Genomic DNA, 17749 nt, shown 5'->3' with positions numbered 1-17749 from the left:
GGCAATACCACATGTGTGGCACTTTTTTGCAGCCTAACTGCGCTAAGGGGTCCAAAGTCCAATGAGCACCTTTAGGCTTTACAGGGGTGCTTACAATTTAGCACCCCCCAAAATGTCAGGACAGTAAACACACCCCACAAATGACCCCATTTTGGAAAGTAGACCCTTCAAGGTATTCAGAGAGGGGCATGGTGAGTCCGTGGCAGATTTCATTTTTTTTTGTCGCAAGTTAGAAGAAATGGAAACTTTTTTTTTTTTTTTTTTTTTCTCACAAAGTGTCATTTTCCGCTTACTTGTGACAAAAAATAATATCTTCTATGAACTCACTATGCCTCTCAGTGAATACTTTGGGATGTCTTCTTTCCAAAATGGGGTCATTTGGGGGGTATTTATACTATCCTGGAATTCTAGCCCCCCATGAAACATGACAGGGGGTCAGAAAAGTCAGAGATGCTTGAAAATGGGAAAATTCACTTTTTGCACCATAGTTTGTAAACGCTATAACTTTTACCCAAACCAATAAATATACACTGAATGGGTTTTTTTTATCAAAAACATGTTTGTCCACATTTTTCGCGCTGCATGTATACAGAAATTTTACTTTATTTGAAAAATATCAGCACAGAAAGTTAAAAAAATCATTTTTTTGCCAAAATTCATGTCTTTTTTGATGAATATAATAAAAAGTAAAAATCGCAGGAGCAATCAAATAGCACCAAAAGAAAGCTTTATTAGTGACAAGAAAAGGAGCCAAAATTTATTTAGGTGGTAGGTTGTATGAGCGAGCAATAAACCGTGAAAGCTGCAGTGGTCTGAATGGAAAAAAAGTGGCCGGTCCTTAAGGGGTAGAAAGCCCTAGGTCCTCAAGTGGTTAATAATCTATAACCTTATGATTTATTTGAAGTATCAGCCATTGGATGGTCTAACAGAGTGTGTGTGTCGCTTTTTTTTTTTTTTTTTTTTTCCCTATGTAAAAAGTAAATTGCGTATTAGAGTAGAAAAAAAAGTGCTAAAAACCTTTTTTTTTTCTGAGCTCAAAATTGTGACTTTATCAGAACACGTAGAATGTGTACCAGAATAGACAGTCTCCAGTTCTTTCCCTGTTGATTGCTGACATTTTTCCTGTTTTATTTACAAGCTGATTAGGTAATCAAACTCAGAGGAGTAAAGCTAGACCACGGTAGTCGAAAACTAACGAGTAACGATGGGTCATCCGAGAATCGTTTAAAAAAAGTGTCCCGACGGCAGTAAAAGACAGCGATTTATTGAACATGTAGACCGATCCATCCTGGCAGATCGATTCGCATGATAATCAGTGCTAGTCGCTCATACCGAATGAGAATAAACAATCAAAAATATTTACTTGACGAATTTCACACTTTGGGGTCCACAGTTTCTGATAACCATCATCCAAGTTTGCTGACTTCGTTCCCTCATCGCTTACCGTCCGAGATTGCTGGTTTTCCGACGACCGCAGTCTAGCACGCGTACGGAGCTTAAAGGGATACTGTAGGAGGGTCAGGGGAAAATTAGTTGAACTTACCCGGGGCTTCTAACGGTCCCCCGCAGACATCCTGTGTTGGCGCAGCCACTCACCGATGCTCCGGCCCCGCCTCCGGTTCACTTCTGGAATTTCAGACTTTAAAGTCAGAAAACCACTGCGCCTGCGTTGCTGTGTCCTCGATCCCGCTGATGTCATCAAGAGCGCACAGCGCAGGCCCAGTATGTTCTGTGTCTGCACAGTACGCTCCTGGTGACGTCAGCGGGAGCGAGGACACGGGCGTGCAGGCGCAGTGGTTTTCTGACTTTAAAGTCAGAAGTGAACCGGAGGCGGGGCCGGAGCATCGGTGAGTGGCTGCGCCAACACAGGATGTCTGCGGGGGACCATTAGAAGCCCCGGGTAAGTTCAACTCATTTTCCCCCGACCCCCCTACAGTATCCCTTTAAGAACCTCCTTAGCGGTAACCCCGAGTCATGCTCAGGATTGAAATCCGCAGCTCAGAGAGGTAACCCCGAGCTGGATCCATGGGAGGTGTGCAATGTGCAGGGCTGCAGCAGATCTATCTAGCAGGATGGTTTTTAGGGTCTCAAAGCTTGTGAAAAAGCTTCTTTTAGACAAGAAGATCTGGAGGGAGGTTAAAGTGCACTGAGCACTGTTTTCTTACTTTTTAAAAAATGAAACCTCCTCATGAGGGAGGTCCATAATGTTGTGTACCGCTAGCGGTCGGGGGTCAGGGAGCACCATTACTTACCTACCATTCACAATTCTCCTTTTTTTTTTCCTACCGACCGCAGCTTCTGCCGCCATTTGTAATTCCTGGCGGGATGCTCACTTATAACATCTCACTAATAGCCACTAACATTGATAAATAATGCTGGTCAAATTTTAAACAAAAAAAAGTGTGTGTAATAAGTAGTTTAATGAATCTTTTACCCTTTGCAGTTCAACTTGGCAATCAAGGACATCCCGGAGGTCACCCAGGAAGCCAAGAAAGCCTTATCGGGGCAGCTGCCGTCCGTGGGGCGCTCCATGTGTGTAGAGATCTCCCTGAAGACCTCTGAGGTACGGCATCCTTACAGCACTTCAGTCCTTTTCAATCAGAACTTTATTATTGCAAATAAAAAAGAAAGCTACCTGCTGACCCAACTCGTCTCTTCCTCCGACAGCTGCCTCCTCGCTCCCAGTCAGTCTGAGCCACTCCTATTTCAGTCACGTGCTCATGTAGGGGAAAGAATGATTGCTCTATCAGCTGAGGCCACGCCTTTCCCGCTTACTCATAGCCTATCAGGAAGCACCTCCTCAGACTGACTTGGGGAGGGGACGGGGAGCTGAAAGCTGTTAAAGGAAACCTGAGATTGGTACTAAAGAAAAAATGACATACCTGGGGCTTTCTCCAGCCCCCTCCAGGTTAATCGCTCCCTCGCCGCAATCCTGCGCCCTCTGGATCTTCAGAAATTCGTCCCACAAAGTCCTCTGATCTGGGTGTACTGTGCATGCCCGGCTGTGCGTGCGCCCTCTTTGTGCTCCTGTGCCCGGGAGCATTCTGTGCCAGCGCAGTACTGCTGCACAGGTGCAGATCACTCTCAGCCATTGGAGAGCGTGCAGCCAGACTGCTAATTACAACAGAGAGAAAATGTGTGCATCAACCAAGTGAACCTGACAAATCTGGCTTTGCAAATTTGGCCTATTGGCTAATCACGAGACATTGCTCATGCAAATATGCATTTGCTTTTGCATGTCTAAATATGCAGGGTCAAAAACTGCAAAACAATCGCCCTGCGGGAATTAGTTCATGCTACATAGCACTATCCAGGGGCGCCACGAGGAGGCTTCCCATTGCCCCCATACAACCGGGGGGCCGCGGGGGTCCCAGGCTCTCTCACTGCCTGGAACCCACACAGCGGCACCCCGAAATTGGAGGCTGGGGGGTGCAAGCGATCTCCCCAGCGTGGCCAGCGCCGGGAAGAGCCGCCCGCACACACCTCCCAAGACTAAAAACAGACTGCGCCTGTGCCAATTGGCCTCTACTGGAGGACTTTGCGAGCCAATTTTGTAAGATCCAGGTGGCGGAGGAGGATGGCATGGGAGCACTAAGCCTGGAGGGGGCCCCAAGCATGTATATTTTTTTTCTTAAAGGACCACTGTCGCGAAAATTGTAAAATGTAAAATACATGTAAACTCATACAAATAAGAAGTATGTTTCTTGTAGCGTAAAATGAGCCATACATTACTTTTATTTTGCTGTCACTTACAATAAGCAGTAAAAATCTGACAGAACCGACAGGTTTTGGACTAGCCCATCTCCTCCTCATGGGGGATTCTCCGCATGGCCTTTATTATTTTTAAAGAGACGATCCCTGAAAAGGATTTATATAAAGATGCAGACTATACTCCCCCCCCCCCCCCTCTCCCCCCCACCTGTTTGCACACTTTTTTGCCAGTTGGACGGAGCAACTGCCATTAACCCCCTTGACGTTATGATTCTTTCCGGATTTTAGGATTTAAAAGCGGTGCAATTTTTTTGCACCCTTTCAGACCCTAAAACCTGGAAAAATCCTGCTGCCAGGGAGATCTGCAGCACTTCTGCAATCACTCACCTCCCTGGGATCCAGCGCTGCAGTTAGGCCTCCATCCTCCGGGTGGCGCTGCAACCCTAAAGTAAAATTGCCGGCTGTCGTCATGAGGAAGCAGACCCCCGGAGGAGAGGAAGAAGAATGCCGGCCGACGTCGGGATCCCCCGAGAGGTATGTAGAAATGATCGCGCTGTGCTTATTGCTCTGTATTCAGCCTCCGGCAGCTACCCCGAGCAGAGGTCGGGATTACCGCTCTTAGCTGAGGTTTTCCGCCCTGACCCTAGCTCGGTATAACCGCCAAGGAGGTTAACTAAGTGCTTTTGAAAATAAAGAGAACCCCTGAGAATCCCCCATAAGGAGCTGGGCTAGTCCAAAACCTGTCGGTAATGTCAGATTTCTACTAGCTACTGTAAGTAACAACAACATAGGAGAAAAGTAATTTGTCTCATTTTACTCTGGAAGAAAAGTACTTCTTATCTGTATACGTTTACATTATTTTTAATTTTTACGGTTTTCGCGACAGTGGATCTTTAAGTGCCCATCTCAGGTACACTTCGAGCTTATAATGAAGGAGAAGGAATTGTTGCAGCACATATTTCTCTTTTAAAGTTTTGCTAAAATGTTTTAATGCATAATTTATATAATCTAATGCTCTATTACATTCATATAAAACCTTTTAATCTAGAGCTTGGAAGGGGGTAAGTACAGTTGTGCTCATAAGATTACATACACTGGCAGAATTTATGATTTCTGAACCATTTTTCATAGAATGATAAATCAATGAGAACATAAAAACTTTTCTTTCACTTATGGTTAGTAGTAGCAACAAAAAGTACAATGGACCGGCGCTCAGAAAACATTGGTGGAGAGTATACAGTGATGTGAAAAACTATTTTGGTCAGCCGGCCACTCCTGGGAAGGTTCATCACTGTTCCATGTTTTTGCCATTTGTGGATAATGGCTCTCACTGTGGTTTGCTGGAGTCCCAAAGCTTTAGAAATGGCTTTATAATCTTTACCAGACTGATAGATCTCAATTACTTTTGTTCTCATTTGTTCCTGAATTTCTTTGGATCTTGGCATGATCTCTAGCTTTTGAGGTGCTTTTGGTCTACTTCTCTGTGTCAGATAGCTCCTATTTAAGTGATTTCTTGATTGAAACAGGCGTGGCAGTAATCAGGCCTGGGGGTGACTACAGAAATTGAACTCAGGTGTAATAAACCACCTTTAAGTTATTTTTTAACAAGGGGGGGGGGGGCAATTTCTTTTTCACACAGGGCCATGTAGGTTTTGAGTTTTTTTTCTCACTGAATAATAAAAACCATCATTTAAAACTGCATTTTGTGTTCAATTATGTTATCTTTAACTAATAGTTAACGGTTTTTGATGAGCAGAAACATTTAAGTGTGACAAACATGCAAAAGAATAAGAAATCAGGAAGGGGGCAAATAGTTTTTCACATCACTGTAGCTGAGGTTGTGATCTGCAACTAGTCAGTGTGCTCAAAGCCAAAGCAGTTCATTGCAGCAACAAAAGAGGAAGTCACATTGCTTGGCACTACTGACAATGATTTCTTGCATCATACACTTAATTTCACAGTGAACATGCATACAAATCCATTTTGTACATAGCATACAGTAAATAAGTGCTACTTGAAATTAGGTGTATGAAGCAATACATTATTGTCAGTAGTGCCAAGCCATTTCACTTCCTCTTTTGTTGCCACTTATGGTTAGTGGTTGGCTGAAGCCATTTATTGCCAAACAACTATGTTAAACTGGAGCTGAACTCTTGCACAGGACAGAAGGAAAACAGAGAAATGCAGCCTGTATGTATTTAGAGAGTACAGCCTGTCTAATTCTCCCCCCCCCCCCCCCCTTATTTGTGACTAATCGCAAGTGTCATTTAATTTCTTCGCTGTGTCAGCTCAGGAATATTGGCAGAGCAGCTAATTTGTAAACAGAGCTGTAACAAAGATTTTTTTTTTACTATTAGGTTATCTTTTAGAGGTCCGCTTTAATGGCGTGCAGAAAAGCATTTGTCGGCTTTCGGCGGCGCTTTCCAGCGTGCGGCATTTTTTATCCCCATGGGGGGGGCGTTAAAGCATGGCGATAAACAATGATTGTCTTAAGCGCTGGGCAGACAACAATGAGATCGGGATTAAAACGCGACATTTTTGCAATTGTCAGTGAGCGATCGTACTGACGTCTGTCCATTCATCTATTAAACTGTCCATTCAGCGTTAAACAATGAGCATCGATACCGTCGTTTAACGCTGCAAAACCGTCTGTGTGCACCAATCCTTATTATAATCACTACACAACCTTCCCATATGACCCTGATCAAAGGCTTCCATAGGATAACATGCACACAGCTTGACACAGATGACTTCTCATTATTCTTTGAGGTTATTTAGTGTAAATGAATGAAAGTTATTGTTACGCTTTGTGGAAACATTGCTGAATCTTCTTCTTGCTTTGCAGGGTGATTCTATGGAGCTGGAAGTCTGGTGTCTGGAGATGAATGAAAAGTTAGTGGTTTTCTTTTTCTTCTTCAGTAACTATTTCCCGTAGTTATGTCAGTTTTGCAATTCATTTTTGAATACTGTAATTTTTTTTGTTGCTTTGCTTTTAAATAATGCTGGGAACATTTTTGGCAGATTGAAACAAATGTGGTAGATACTTACCTACAAAGTCTCTGGATCCTCCTTTGTCCTCGTCACCCCCACCATTGCTGTGCGCGGACCCCCGGGACGTATTCAGCAAGCTTTTGTCGTTTATGTTGTTATTGCTGCACACCCCGCCGTGTACGAGTATGGCTGCGCCTGCGCAGTGAGCTGGAGCCGCTCATCCATTAGCCAAAGACCGCAAAGCTCACAAACTAGGTCATTGAGTAATTGTGTGTTAGGGTTAGGAAACGTAGGCGGAGCCAACACCAGCTAAATACGTACCTGGGCAACGTCCAGCCATCAGCTAGTGATTTTAACCATTTATGCCTCCAGGACGTATTACCTACGTCCAGGAGGCCACGTGAGCGTCTGCGCGCTCCCGCGGACGATCGCGCGCGTGCACGCGCACTCCCGCGGACGACCGTACACGCGCACTCCCGCGGACGATCACGCGCACTCCCGCGGACAATCGCGCCCGCACTCCCGCGGACGATCGCGCGCGTGCACCCGTACTCCCGGCCACGGGTTCGGTAGCCCAGGAATCAATGTATCGGGCTTTGGTGCCCGATCACTGATTCCTCTCCTCCGCTGAAAAAGCGACAGCTTCTCTCGGAAGCTACGCTTTTTCTGAAGCTATGTCCCTCTAAGCGTACATTGTACGCTTAGAGTGACGTCATGTAAACAAACTCAAGATTGCCATCTTGTGGCCAAAAAGTAAACCTACAAGTAAAAGTAAAAAAACATTACAATACACAAATATTTCCCCAAATAAAACACTATTTATATCCCACCCTCCCAAAAATGCCCACATAAAATGTTTAATTAAAAAAAAAAAAAATTACTATAAAAAAAAAAAACAACACATAAATATTTACCTAAGGGTCTAAACTTTTTAAATATCTATGTAAAGATGAAATATTTCTCTCTATTTTTCTTTTTTTTTATAAGCTTGTAAATAGTGATGGATGCAAAACGGAAAAAATGCTCTTTTATTTCCAAATAAAATATTGTCGCCATACATTGTGATAGGGACATAATTTAAACGGTGAAATAACCATGACAAATGGGCAATTACAATACGTGGGTTTTAATTATGGAGGCATGTTTTATTTTAAAGCTATTATGGCCGAAAACTGACAAATAATGTTTTTTTTTTATTTTTTTTTTCTTATTCTTACTGTTAAAATGCATTTACAGTAAGGTAGCTCTTAGCAAAATGTACCCCCCAAAGAAAGCCTAATTGGTGGCGGAAAAAACAAGATATAGATCAGTTCATTGTGATAAGTAGTGATAAAGTTATAGGCTAATGAATGGGAGGTGAACATTGCTAGGATGCATAAAGTGAAAACGACTGAAGGCTGAACTGGTTAAAGTGAATCTCCACACTAAAAATCTACTCAGCAGCACTGAAAAGGCTTGGTGTTTCTTTACCAGTTTCACAGCATCAGAACTTTGTTTTTCTGACCCAAGCCTTATTTTTAGCTGCACAAAAGCTAAGCTCTGCCCCATCAAAGAAAACTATTTTCCCCTGATGCTGTACAAAGCATGATGGGATTTCCTATGTTGTTGTAGCAACTGAGAGGGGTGATCAGCACAAAGGACAGTTGGAACTGTGTCTCATGCTCCCTGTCACCTCCTATCAACCAAAAAGATGGCTGCCCCCATGAAATCCCAAACATTTGCCTGTTCTTTTAAAACAGGGTGGGTAAGAGATTATATTACCTATCTATTTTAATTAACATAACTAATGTAACTTAATGACAGTATGTTTGTTTAGGCTGAAGGTCCTCTTTAATATTTAAAAAAAAGAAGCAATTTTATTCATGACATAATTTTCACTACAGTTCCTCTTTCAAGGGAGTATGAAGAGTGGGCTCCAACCAGCAACAATAACCACAAACTAATATGACATGTGTTAGTCCGTTTATAACATGACTCAGAATGGTTTGAGAACTAAGAATTTGTAGAAAAAGCAGACAAAGGTCTGCAAGTCAAAACACTCAATGAGTCATGGAGTTTTATAAAAAATATATATAAAGTTTTTATTTTAACACATTAAAAATCAAATAGTAGCACGTAAAAATAACCCCATATTGTGAGGCAGTTATTAAGGCACGGTCTGCTAGGTCACACCGCTCCCTATCCAGTTGCTGTATTATACACTATTAGTGTCAAAGACCATCATACAGGAAGGCTAGATCAATAGTCCAGGTAGGTGTATCCATATAGTGTCCTGTTGTATCCAGGTTAAACCCAGGTTAATTCTGAGGGCTCTTTCACATCAGAGCTTGCGTTGGAGAACGCTCAAAGCATACGTTTTGTTGTATGCTTTTTAATGCGTTTTGATATGCGTTGCACTGCAGTGAGTGTGCGTTTTTAATCCGTTTTCAATGCGTTACAGGTCATAGGAAAACGCAGGTAATTTTTTTTCTTTTAGTTTTCAACTTTCTACATTGTTCCTCTGTTGCATTCTGGGACTGATTGCCTGCGTTAACGGATTAAAAACGCACATAGTGTGCGTTTTACATTGACTAACATTGTAACACATAAAGCTAGCGTTGGCCGAAAAACTGCGCCTGGGTGCAGTGTAACGCAACGCACAAAAAGGCTGCGTTATATGTGAAAGCTAAAATGAAAGTCTATGGACTTTCATTTCACCTTGGGTAACGCAAACTTTACCCTTTGCGTTGAAACGCAGAAAATCTGCCCTAATGTGAAAGAGCCCTGAGTATAGGTGTGTACAGTTCTAATGATAGCCTCCACAACGGAGTGTGGGGACGTGCAGTCAGGTAAACACCATAATCACAAGGTTTTGGACGATTTAGGAGATGTAGGTAACGGTTCACCCAGTATGTGTTACTCAGTCTGTATTGCGGTGATGCCCACTCGCAGCATCCACCCTGCAAACAGCAAATCTGTACATCAATAAATCCACTTAGCTCAGATGCCCAATCGCAACATCTTCATGGATCCAAAACAGCACAGTCCCACAAAGCATGGATACAGTAAAGTTGTATAGCTACCACAGCGTTGGTACAGGCCTGTACTTGTGGAGAAGCTTCTTCATTGAAGCTATGATGGTAAAGCATCCAGGTCTTCAAACCAGCGGTGTGAAGGCCAGCGAAGCTGGATGATGTGGGAGCGGTGGAGATGGAGTGTAAGCTGACCGGTTTCGCCGGGATACCCGGCTCTTCAGGGCGCCTAGCCGTGCAGAAACTGCCTGTGGGTGCAGTTGTGTCGCCCCACGCCATAAATGGCGTGTCCACGGAAGTGCGTCCGCCGCGCTCCACCAAGGGGCGCGGTCTCTGCGTTCCACGTAGCTCGGACCAATAGCGGAAGTGACGTGGGCGGCGCACGCCCAGAGCGCGACCCAGGCCTCCGCATTAGGTGAGCGCCGACAGTAAGAGGCAGGGGGCAGGCGCCAGGGCACAAGTCACGCCCCCCAGCACCACCCCCTTTGTCGGCGCCCCTGTGTGGCCGCTCCCATCCAAGCCCCACGCGCAGAGACCTGAAAGGGGATAGGAGGAAGGGACGGCTAGAGGGAAAGACAACAGGGGGGGGGGCCCAACCGCCCATCCGCCCATCCGGAGAACAATATGCAAAGAATGGGGAAGGGGAAAAAAAAAATCGTCCAAAACCTTGTGATTATGGTGTTTACCTGACTGCACGTCCCCGCACTCCGTTGTGGAGGCTATCATTAGAACTGTACACACCTATACTCAGAATTAACCTGGATACAACAGGACACTATATGGATACACCTACCTGGACTATTGATCTAGCCTTCCTGTATGATGGTCTTTGACACTAATAGTGTATAATACAGCAACTGGATAGGGAGCGGTGTGACCTAGCAGACCGTGCCTTAATAACTGCTTCACAATATGGGGTTATTTTTACGTGCTACTATTTGATTTTTAATGTGTTAAAATAAAAACCTCTTTCAAGGGAGTTTTAAGCCTAAAAACGGCTGTATGCGCGGCCTCGTGGCCTCGCCCCTCCACTCGTGCTCATTCTTGGAAGTGTTCAACAAGTTATCACTGCGAGAACCAAGTAAAGTCGTTCTTCTGTATCAACTCTTTGGTTCTCATTTTGTAAAGTAACCACGTTAATTCTCACCTTTTCTCTTATATACATACACACTAGTTGACCTAAGCCTGTTTAAAAACGGGCTCTAGGTCTCGTCCTGCTGCCGTCGCCAGTCAGTGCACATGCACGCGCCCCCGGCCGCCTCCTAGACTATCCTGCGTCCTGTCCCAACAGTTGTGTCAATGCAAGACATGCAGTAGCGCAAAAGCACTGACACACAGACGGGACGCTTCGGTTTGCAACGCGTTTCATGTGAGGTGCTAGACTGAGACATAGACACTTGTTACTGTATACTCCTTCCCTACTGCCTGATGAAGCGGGGTCACGCCCGTGAAATGCATTGCAAAGTTTTGTGGAGTGTATAAATACATTTTCGTGTTATACCTTAACACGTTCCCTTTGTCGTGTCCTTTGGCGTGGGTAAGGGTCCACCACTTCCATGTTTTAAAAATGTCACCTTATTTTATCCTTGTGGCGCCTCTGTTTACCTCGATACTATACCAGTCCACCCTTGATGGAAGGGTGGAAATTCTTATATTTCCTCCTAGCTACAGAGAGCTACTTCTTAATCCTGAGTGGGACAGGTCTAATCTCCTCACCTGCCTATACAGTGGTTGCCAATGCAGTAACCCTGACTTATGAGTATTACTCTACTTGCCTTGCATATTCTTTCATCACCAATACTTACTACAGCATATCGGGCTTTCGTTCTCCCTCTCTTTTATTTTTTGTTTAAAGGTTATTACGCTGTTGTGTATCTTTTAGAGCAGAGAGGATGTTCTGAGTTCAGTTTAGGTAATCCACAAGTCCGGATCGGGGGTCTGCCTGTTTCAGTGGGCAGGTTATGTAGCTCCTCCTAGCTGTTTTGGCTCTTAGAGACAGCTGTAAACAGCTATTTCCTGTCTGTGAACATTCTTACATTGTGGCAGTTTGCCCAGAGTACCGCGGTACTCAGAGCTTCTTGTGGGAGGGGTTTCAGCACAAAATCAGTCATACAGTGCCCCCTGATGGTCTGTTTGTGAAAAGCATCATATTTCTCATGTAAAAGGGGGTATCAGCTACTGATTGGGATAAAGTTCAATTCTAGGTTGGAGTTTCTCTTTAAAGAGTAACTGTCAGGCTGCAAAAGCTAAGTTAAACCTCTATTCTCCTGTGTTAAACCGTTTAGAAGGAAGACAAAAAGGCAATACTGAAGTTAAAAATCTCTCTTACTTTGATGTTTGCTGAACAGCAAGGCTGGTTATTCCCAAGCTCCCAAGGAGGCCGGCAGGACGCATAACAGATACTGAAAAGCATTCTGGGACTGCTTCTTCTCCCCAGTTCACACCCTTGGTCCTCCCCTTCATTTCCCTATCCCGCCCTAAGGCTGCTTTCACAGTGAGAAGTTACAGGCTCATGTAACAGCAGCCTAACTCACAGCACATGTTCCATTAGAGTATACTGCATGAGTCCCGCTATTGTTCCTAGCCACATGGCTAATTAATATTCTCTGCACAGTAGTGTTGTCCGGATCATGAACCATTAGGATCATTGATCCTGATCTTTTTTGTGAGTGGAATCATCAGGAAGCAGGGAGGATATGACATCACAATTGGCTTCATAGGAGACAGACAAACATGGAACCTGCCATTAGCTGTCAGGAGCATCAATCTCTGCAAATACTATATAAAAATTCTGTGAAATCCAAACGTGGACAGTGAAATGCATATGTAATGTAAGTACAGCCGATATTTAGCTACTGATATATGTGTTGTTTTTCTCTGAGACCCTATACCTAACAGCTCCTCTTTAAAACAAATGAGGACTCCAGCCAGGTGTTTTTTTGGGCTTTGAGAGGAAACTGTACATCATCTGCAAACACTCTGGGTGATGTAATTGTACTTTCACTCCCTTATCACCTCCCTTCTTGCTGCCTAGCAACTTGCTTGGTGCACAGACAGAATAGATGGGGGGATTTCCTGCCTGCTGTCTTCTGTAAATAGAAACTTTTTAACAATTAAGTAATTGTGTAAACATGAGCCGTGGGGTTTTTTAAATGGTTCTGGAAAGTTTCAGTAAAGTTCATTGATAGCCCAAACAGTTTTTGTAGCCACCCTAGTTGACATTCTCATACATGCCTTGTTTGCACTTGTACTTAAAGTGGACCTGAACTCTTGCGCAGGACATAAGGAAAACAGAGAAATGCACCTGTATGTATTTAGGGAGATTGCTTTAGCCTGTCTAATTCCCCCTCTTCTGCATCTAATCACAAGTTCTAATTTGATCTCTTCTCAGTGTCAGCTGACTGCCACTGCAGAGCAGCTGTAACAAAGAAATGTTTTTCTTTAAAGGTTATTATGCTGTTGTGGATGTTTTAGAGCAGAGAGGAAGTTCTAAGTTCAGGTCCGCTTTAAAGAGAATTTCCCCTTTGCTAAAAAACACAAATAGTAAGGCCGGCATCACTGATGCAGAAGTCCTTTTTTAATTTAATTTCAGTGTTCCCCCCCCCCCCCCCCCCCCCCCAGAAATGTTTTTTTCCTGCCGGGTGGCATGATAAAGTAGCCGGGTGGAGCGAGATGCGAGAATGCAGGGCCAGCGCTTCTCTGCACAACTCCGCTTACAGCAGAGGAGGAGGTGAGCTGATAACAGCCGGGGGCTCACCAAAACTAGCCGGGTGGAGCACCCGGCTAAAAGAGCCTGGGGAGAACACTGAATTTTATTAAAGTAGTCTTCTAATGTTAATACGCAGCCTTCTGTGCAACTCTTAACTGGTCAGTTTTTGTTCGAAGTATGAATCGCCCCGCTAAGTCTCCCCCCGCATGTTGGATTGGCTATATAGAGCAGAATGTATTGACTCTCTGGAGGGACATCAGTTCTGCTAATCAGAGAAGGGACACGCCCAGTACTCACTGCACTGGCAGGAGAGCTGAGCTGTGCATGTGTCTGACGCTGCAGGTTCAACCAAGGTAACAAAGCTTGAAAAATATTTCAAAGTTCATGCAGGATTACGGTATGTAAATTTTATGTGCAAACCTATGCGGCTTGAAAGGGGACCAATCAATTTAAAGTGAAAATAATGTAATAAAAAAAGTGCTTCATTTTTACAATGATTATGTATAAATGATTTAGTCAGTGTTTGCCCATTGTAAAATCTTTCCTCTCCCTGATTTACACGGTGACATTTTTACTGTGGGCAGGTGATGTAGCTGCTGCATGCTTTTTTGGCAGTTGGAAACAGCTGTAAACATCTATTTCCCACAATGCAATGAGGTCCACAGTCAGGAAACTGCCACCATGTACCATGGTCCTCAGAGTTTCTTGTGGGAGAGGTTTCACCACAATATCAGCCATACAGCGCCCCCTGATGATCAGTTTGTGAAAAGGAATAGATTTCTCATGTAAAAGGGGGTATCAGCTACTGATTGGGATAAAGTTAAATTCTTGGTCGGAGTTTCTCTTTAAACCTTGGTGGGTCCATTTTCAAGCTGCATGCAATGTGTGCACGAGAGCGCGGCGGGAGCGCACAGAGGCGGCACCTAGTGCAGGACGTTTGTCTCACCTCCTGGAACCTACAGGAGCACTCAGCTGGACTTAAGACTCGCGTCCAAAAACCATAAGTGGTTAAAGGACACCTGAAGTGAGAGGTATGTGGAGGCTGCCTTATTTATTACTTTTAAACAATACCAGTTGCCTGGCTGTCCTGCTGATCCTCTGCTTCTAATACTTTTAGCCACAGCCCCTGAACAAGCATGCAGCAGATCAGGTGTTTCTGACTGAAGTCTGACTGGATTAGCTGTATGCTTGTTTTGTGTGTGTGATTCAGACACTACTGCAGCCAAAAAGACCAGCAGGACAGCCAGGCAACCTGTATTGTTGAAAAGAAAATAAGTATTACAGCCTCCTTATCCCTCACACTTTAGGTGTGCTTTGATTTTGATACCATTTTGTTCTGGCTTAGAATCAGCATGTGTGTATATTGGACACCACAAAAGGAGACTTCCTTCTGTTTTAAAGCTAATGGGAACCGGTTTAAAAAGAAAAGTCAGATAAGGAGAGGGAGGCTCTGGGTCCCATAGAGCAATCTCTCTCCTCTCCCGGTGCCCGCTGCTGTCCTGGCTCCCCTGTAGCGGTATTCAACCGTTTTGGTCAAATACCGCTGTCTCCCGGCCAAAGGGAGGCTTCAGAAAAGCTTCGGGAGCCCGAGTGCTCCCGAAGACAGGCCGCGATAACACTGCGCACGCGAGCAGGCCCTCTATGACGGGTTCGCGTGTGCGCCGCCTGTCTTCGGGAGGACTCGGCTCCTGAAGACTTCCGAAGTCCCCCGCGGCCGGGGATTGGTACGGGGGAGCCAGCGCAGCACCGGGGCCACCGGGAGAGGAAAGGGATGGCTCATTAGGACCGAGCCTTCCCTCTCCTTAGGTGAGTATCTGACTTTTTTTTTTTTAAACGGGGTTACATTAGCTTTAAGAAAGCAAATCACACCAAGCATTGTTTATTAGTAGGAGGGCTTTTTGGTCCCTTTTATCCCCTTATACATTCCTAGTGGCTTGCTTGAGTCACACTGAGCTGCTTGGTTACTCTGTTGTACTGGTCCCAGCCCTATCTCATACAGCCGTATCAATCCCTGCCATGTACTGATGAGGGCCAAAAGCCTGAAACAGGCTGTCTACATGTGGGGTTGGTGTGGCTGTGTAATATTTAAAGCTATAGGCTTTTTAGACACCAGCGGTTCTGGATGCTTGCCTGCAGGGATGCTGTCACGAGTAAATCCGAGTGGCTAAGCACTCGAACTCGTGATGAGAATGAGCACTAATTAATGCAGGTGTGGCGCGGGGACATAAGGGGTTAATTACCCATAAGGCTGCGTGCTCCACGCGTCCAATTCATCGCGTTACAACCCAGTTTAATAGTGTGCTGACCAGGAAGCTTTTATGGGGTAATGGCCATTTTCATAATGTAGGACAGAGAATTCCATTGAGCACAGTGGACAAATGGGACGCAGGAGAGGAGAAAGAGATTGATGAGTAGACTACATGGGAGGTAAGTATGACCTGAGCATGGTTATTTTTACTTTTTAACTTTTAATTTTCAGTTTAGGTTCTCTTTAAGTTCATTTAGTTGCTCAAGAAAGTCCTGGTCTTTATCCAAACCAGTTGCCTCTGATGAAATGTTGATTTTGGAAGTACTTTATTAGTATGTCATTAGTCATTATGAAACGTGCACTCACTTCCCCTTCACTATCTCTAAGGGAAGCCCTGTACAGATCTGCTTCCCCCTCCGTCACCCGATGCACAAACATCGTTTTCTGTCCCCAGATTTGAGGATACGTGTTTCTTGTCCCCTGCACCATCAGTCAGTATTTTCTTTAGCCTTTGTCCAGTTCATATTATTTTCTGGAGGAGATTTAGCTGTAAAGTTCTGGTTTGTTTCCCAGCCTTTCTGAGCAGTTTTGTGGAGTTCTGCCAGGCAGAAGTTCTTGCACTGTGCTGTGTAGGCTGCGATTTTGGCTCTTTGTTCCGTCTTGGCCGCCTCTCAAAAGACACACTCAAGTTTTCTCTTTATTCGTGGGTGTTTTGTGAATATTTTAACCACCGGTGCTCGATCTTTGATCTGAGACTTTCATCTTGTGCACAGCGAGGAAAGAAGACTGCATATAATATCCGACCCCTTGGAGGTCTCAGAGTCAGTAATAAATACACTGGACGTCGGTCATGGACAGATTTGCTGGTAGCCTTACAGCTGATAAAAGACGTGCATGTGAGTGTGCAAAGGGTTAACTGAGTTTACTTTTAGTTGGTCACACCCACTTTGGCCCCTCGCCTATAACTTGAGGTGATGAGCCTGAGAATGTATTCTGTAGGGATAGCAGTGGTCCTTGGGTGATTGACTTGCATGAAAGCATATGTAAGTAAGTGTACGAAGGGTTAACCGATTTTGATGTTTTTCTGCACAGTGTAGGAATGACATTTCTTTGCACTCTCTGGTTTTCATGCGTTGCCCCATTCATTTCACAAGGTGGAGAAATCCTCCCTTTCCTGGAGATTCTTGTTAAATTTGACTTTATAGACATTTTTTTAAACGTACAAACAAACATGTATAAACAAGTGATGGCATAGTAACATAATTACGTCATAAAGGAATCACATCATAATATATAGGTAATGGATGAGGCAGATAAATGATCTTTAGGATATAGTTGAACAATGAAGTCATCAAAAGATTATAGAGGCGCCAATCAGAATAAAATGCACTAAAATTTCATAAAATGTGGGGTCTTGGATGATTTACCACCCCAAGTATGACACTAGTATTACTAGTCGTTAATAATTTATTTATTTTTTACTCCCACAAATTATGCAACGCGTTTCGCAGGTCTATCGCCCGCTTCCTCAGGCAGTTTAAAAAGGAGCAACTGAAGTGTCACTGAAGCGAGTGTAGCACCTCTGTCAAACAGGTGCTACACTCACTTCAGTGACACTTCAGTTGCTCCTTTTTATACTGCCTGAGGAAGCGGGCGATAGACCTGCGAAACGCGTTGCAAAATTTGTGGGAGTAAAAAAATAAATAAATTATTAACGACTAGTAATACTAGTGTCATACTTGGGGTGGTAAATCATCCAAGACCCCCCATTTTATGAAATTTTAGTGCATTTTATTCTAATTGGCGCCTCTATAATCTTTTGAACAAAATTGTATCCACCAGTTGGATGGGTGTGATCATCCAATTCTGTCTACGGAGAGCGACTTCTTAGCCTGAGAGGGGACAGGCCCAATTTCCCCGCAAACGCTATTAGTGGTTGCCTGTACTCGGCAACCCATTTTTGTGAGTATTATTCTTCGTACTTAATCTTTATTATTTATTGAATCGCAATAACGCACCATTGGGGCTCTCGATTTTTCCTTTGTGTTTTAATTAAGTCATCAAGTACTCGACAGATAA

General features: G+C 44.2%; 1 protein-coding gene across 1 annotated transcript in view; it reads left to right on the top strand.

Annotated features, from left to right (window-relative positions):
- The window catches only part of ATG13 (autophagy related 13), a 97494-nt gene that overhangs the window by 39496 nt on the left and 40249 nt on the right, over positions 1–17749 (top strand). The window contains 2 exon segments of the mRNA XM_068260681.1: positions 2444–2563; positions 6557–6603. Of these exon segments, the coding sequence (XP_068116782.1) occupies positions 2444–2563; positions 6557–6603 (167 nt within the window).

The sequence above is a fragment of the Hyperolius riggenbachi genome, chromosome 11 (assembly GCF_040937935.1).
Source record: "Hyperolius riggenbachi isolate aHypRig1 chromosome 11, aHypRig1.pri, whole genome shotgun sequence".
Taxonomy (NCBI): Eukaryota; Metazoa; Chordata; class Amphibia; order Anura; family Hyperoliidae; genus Hyperolius; species Hyperolius riggenbachi.
This window is presented reverse-complemented; position numbering and strand designations above follow the sequence as displayed.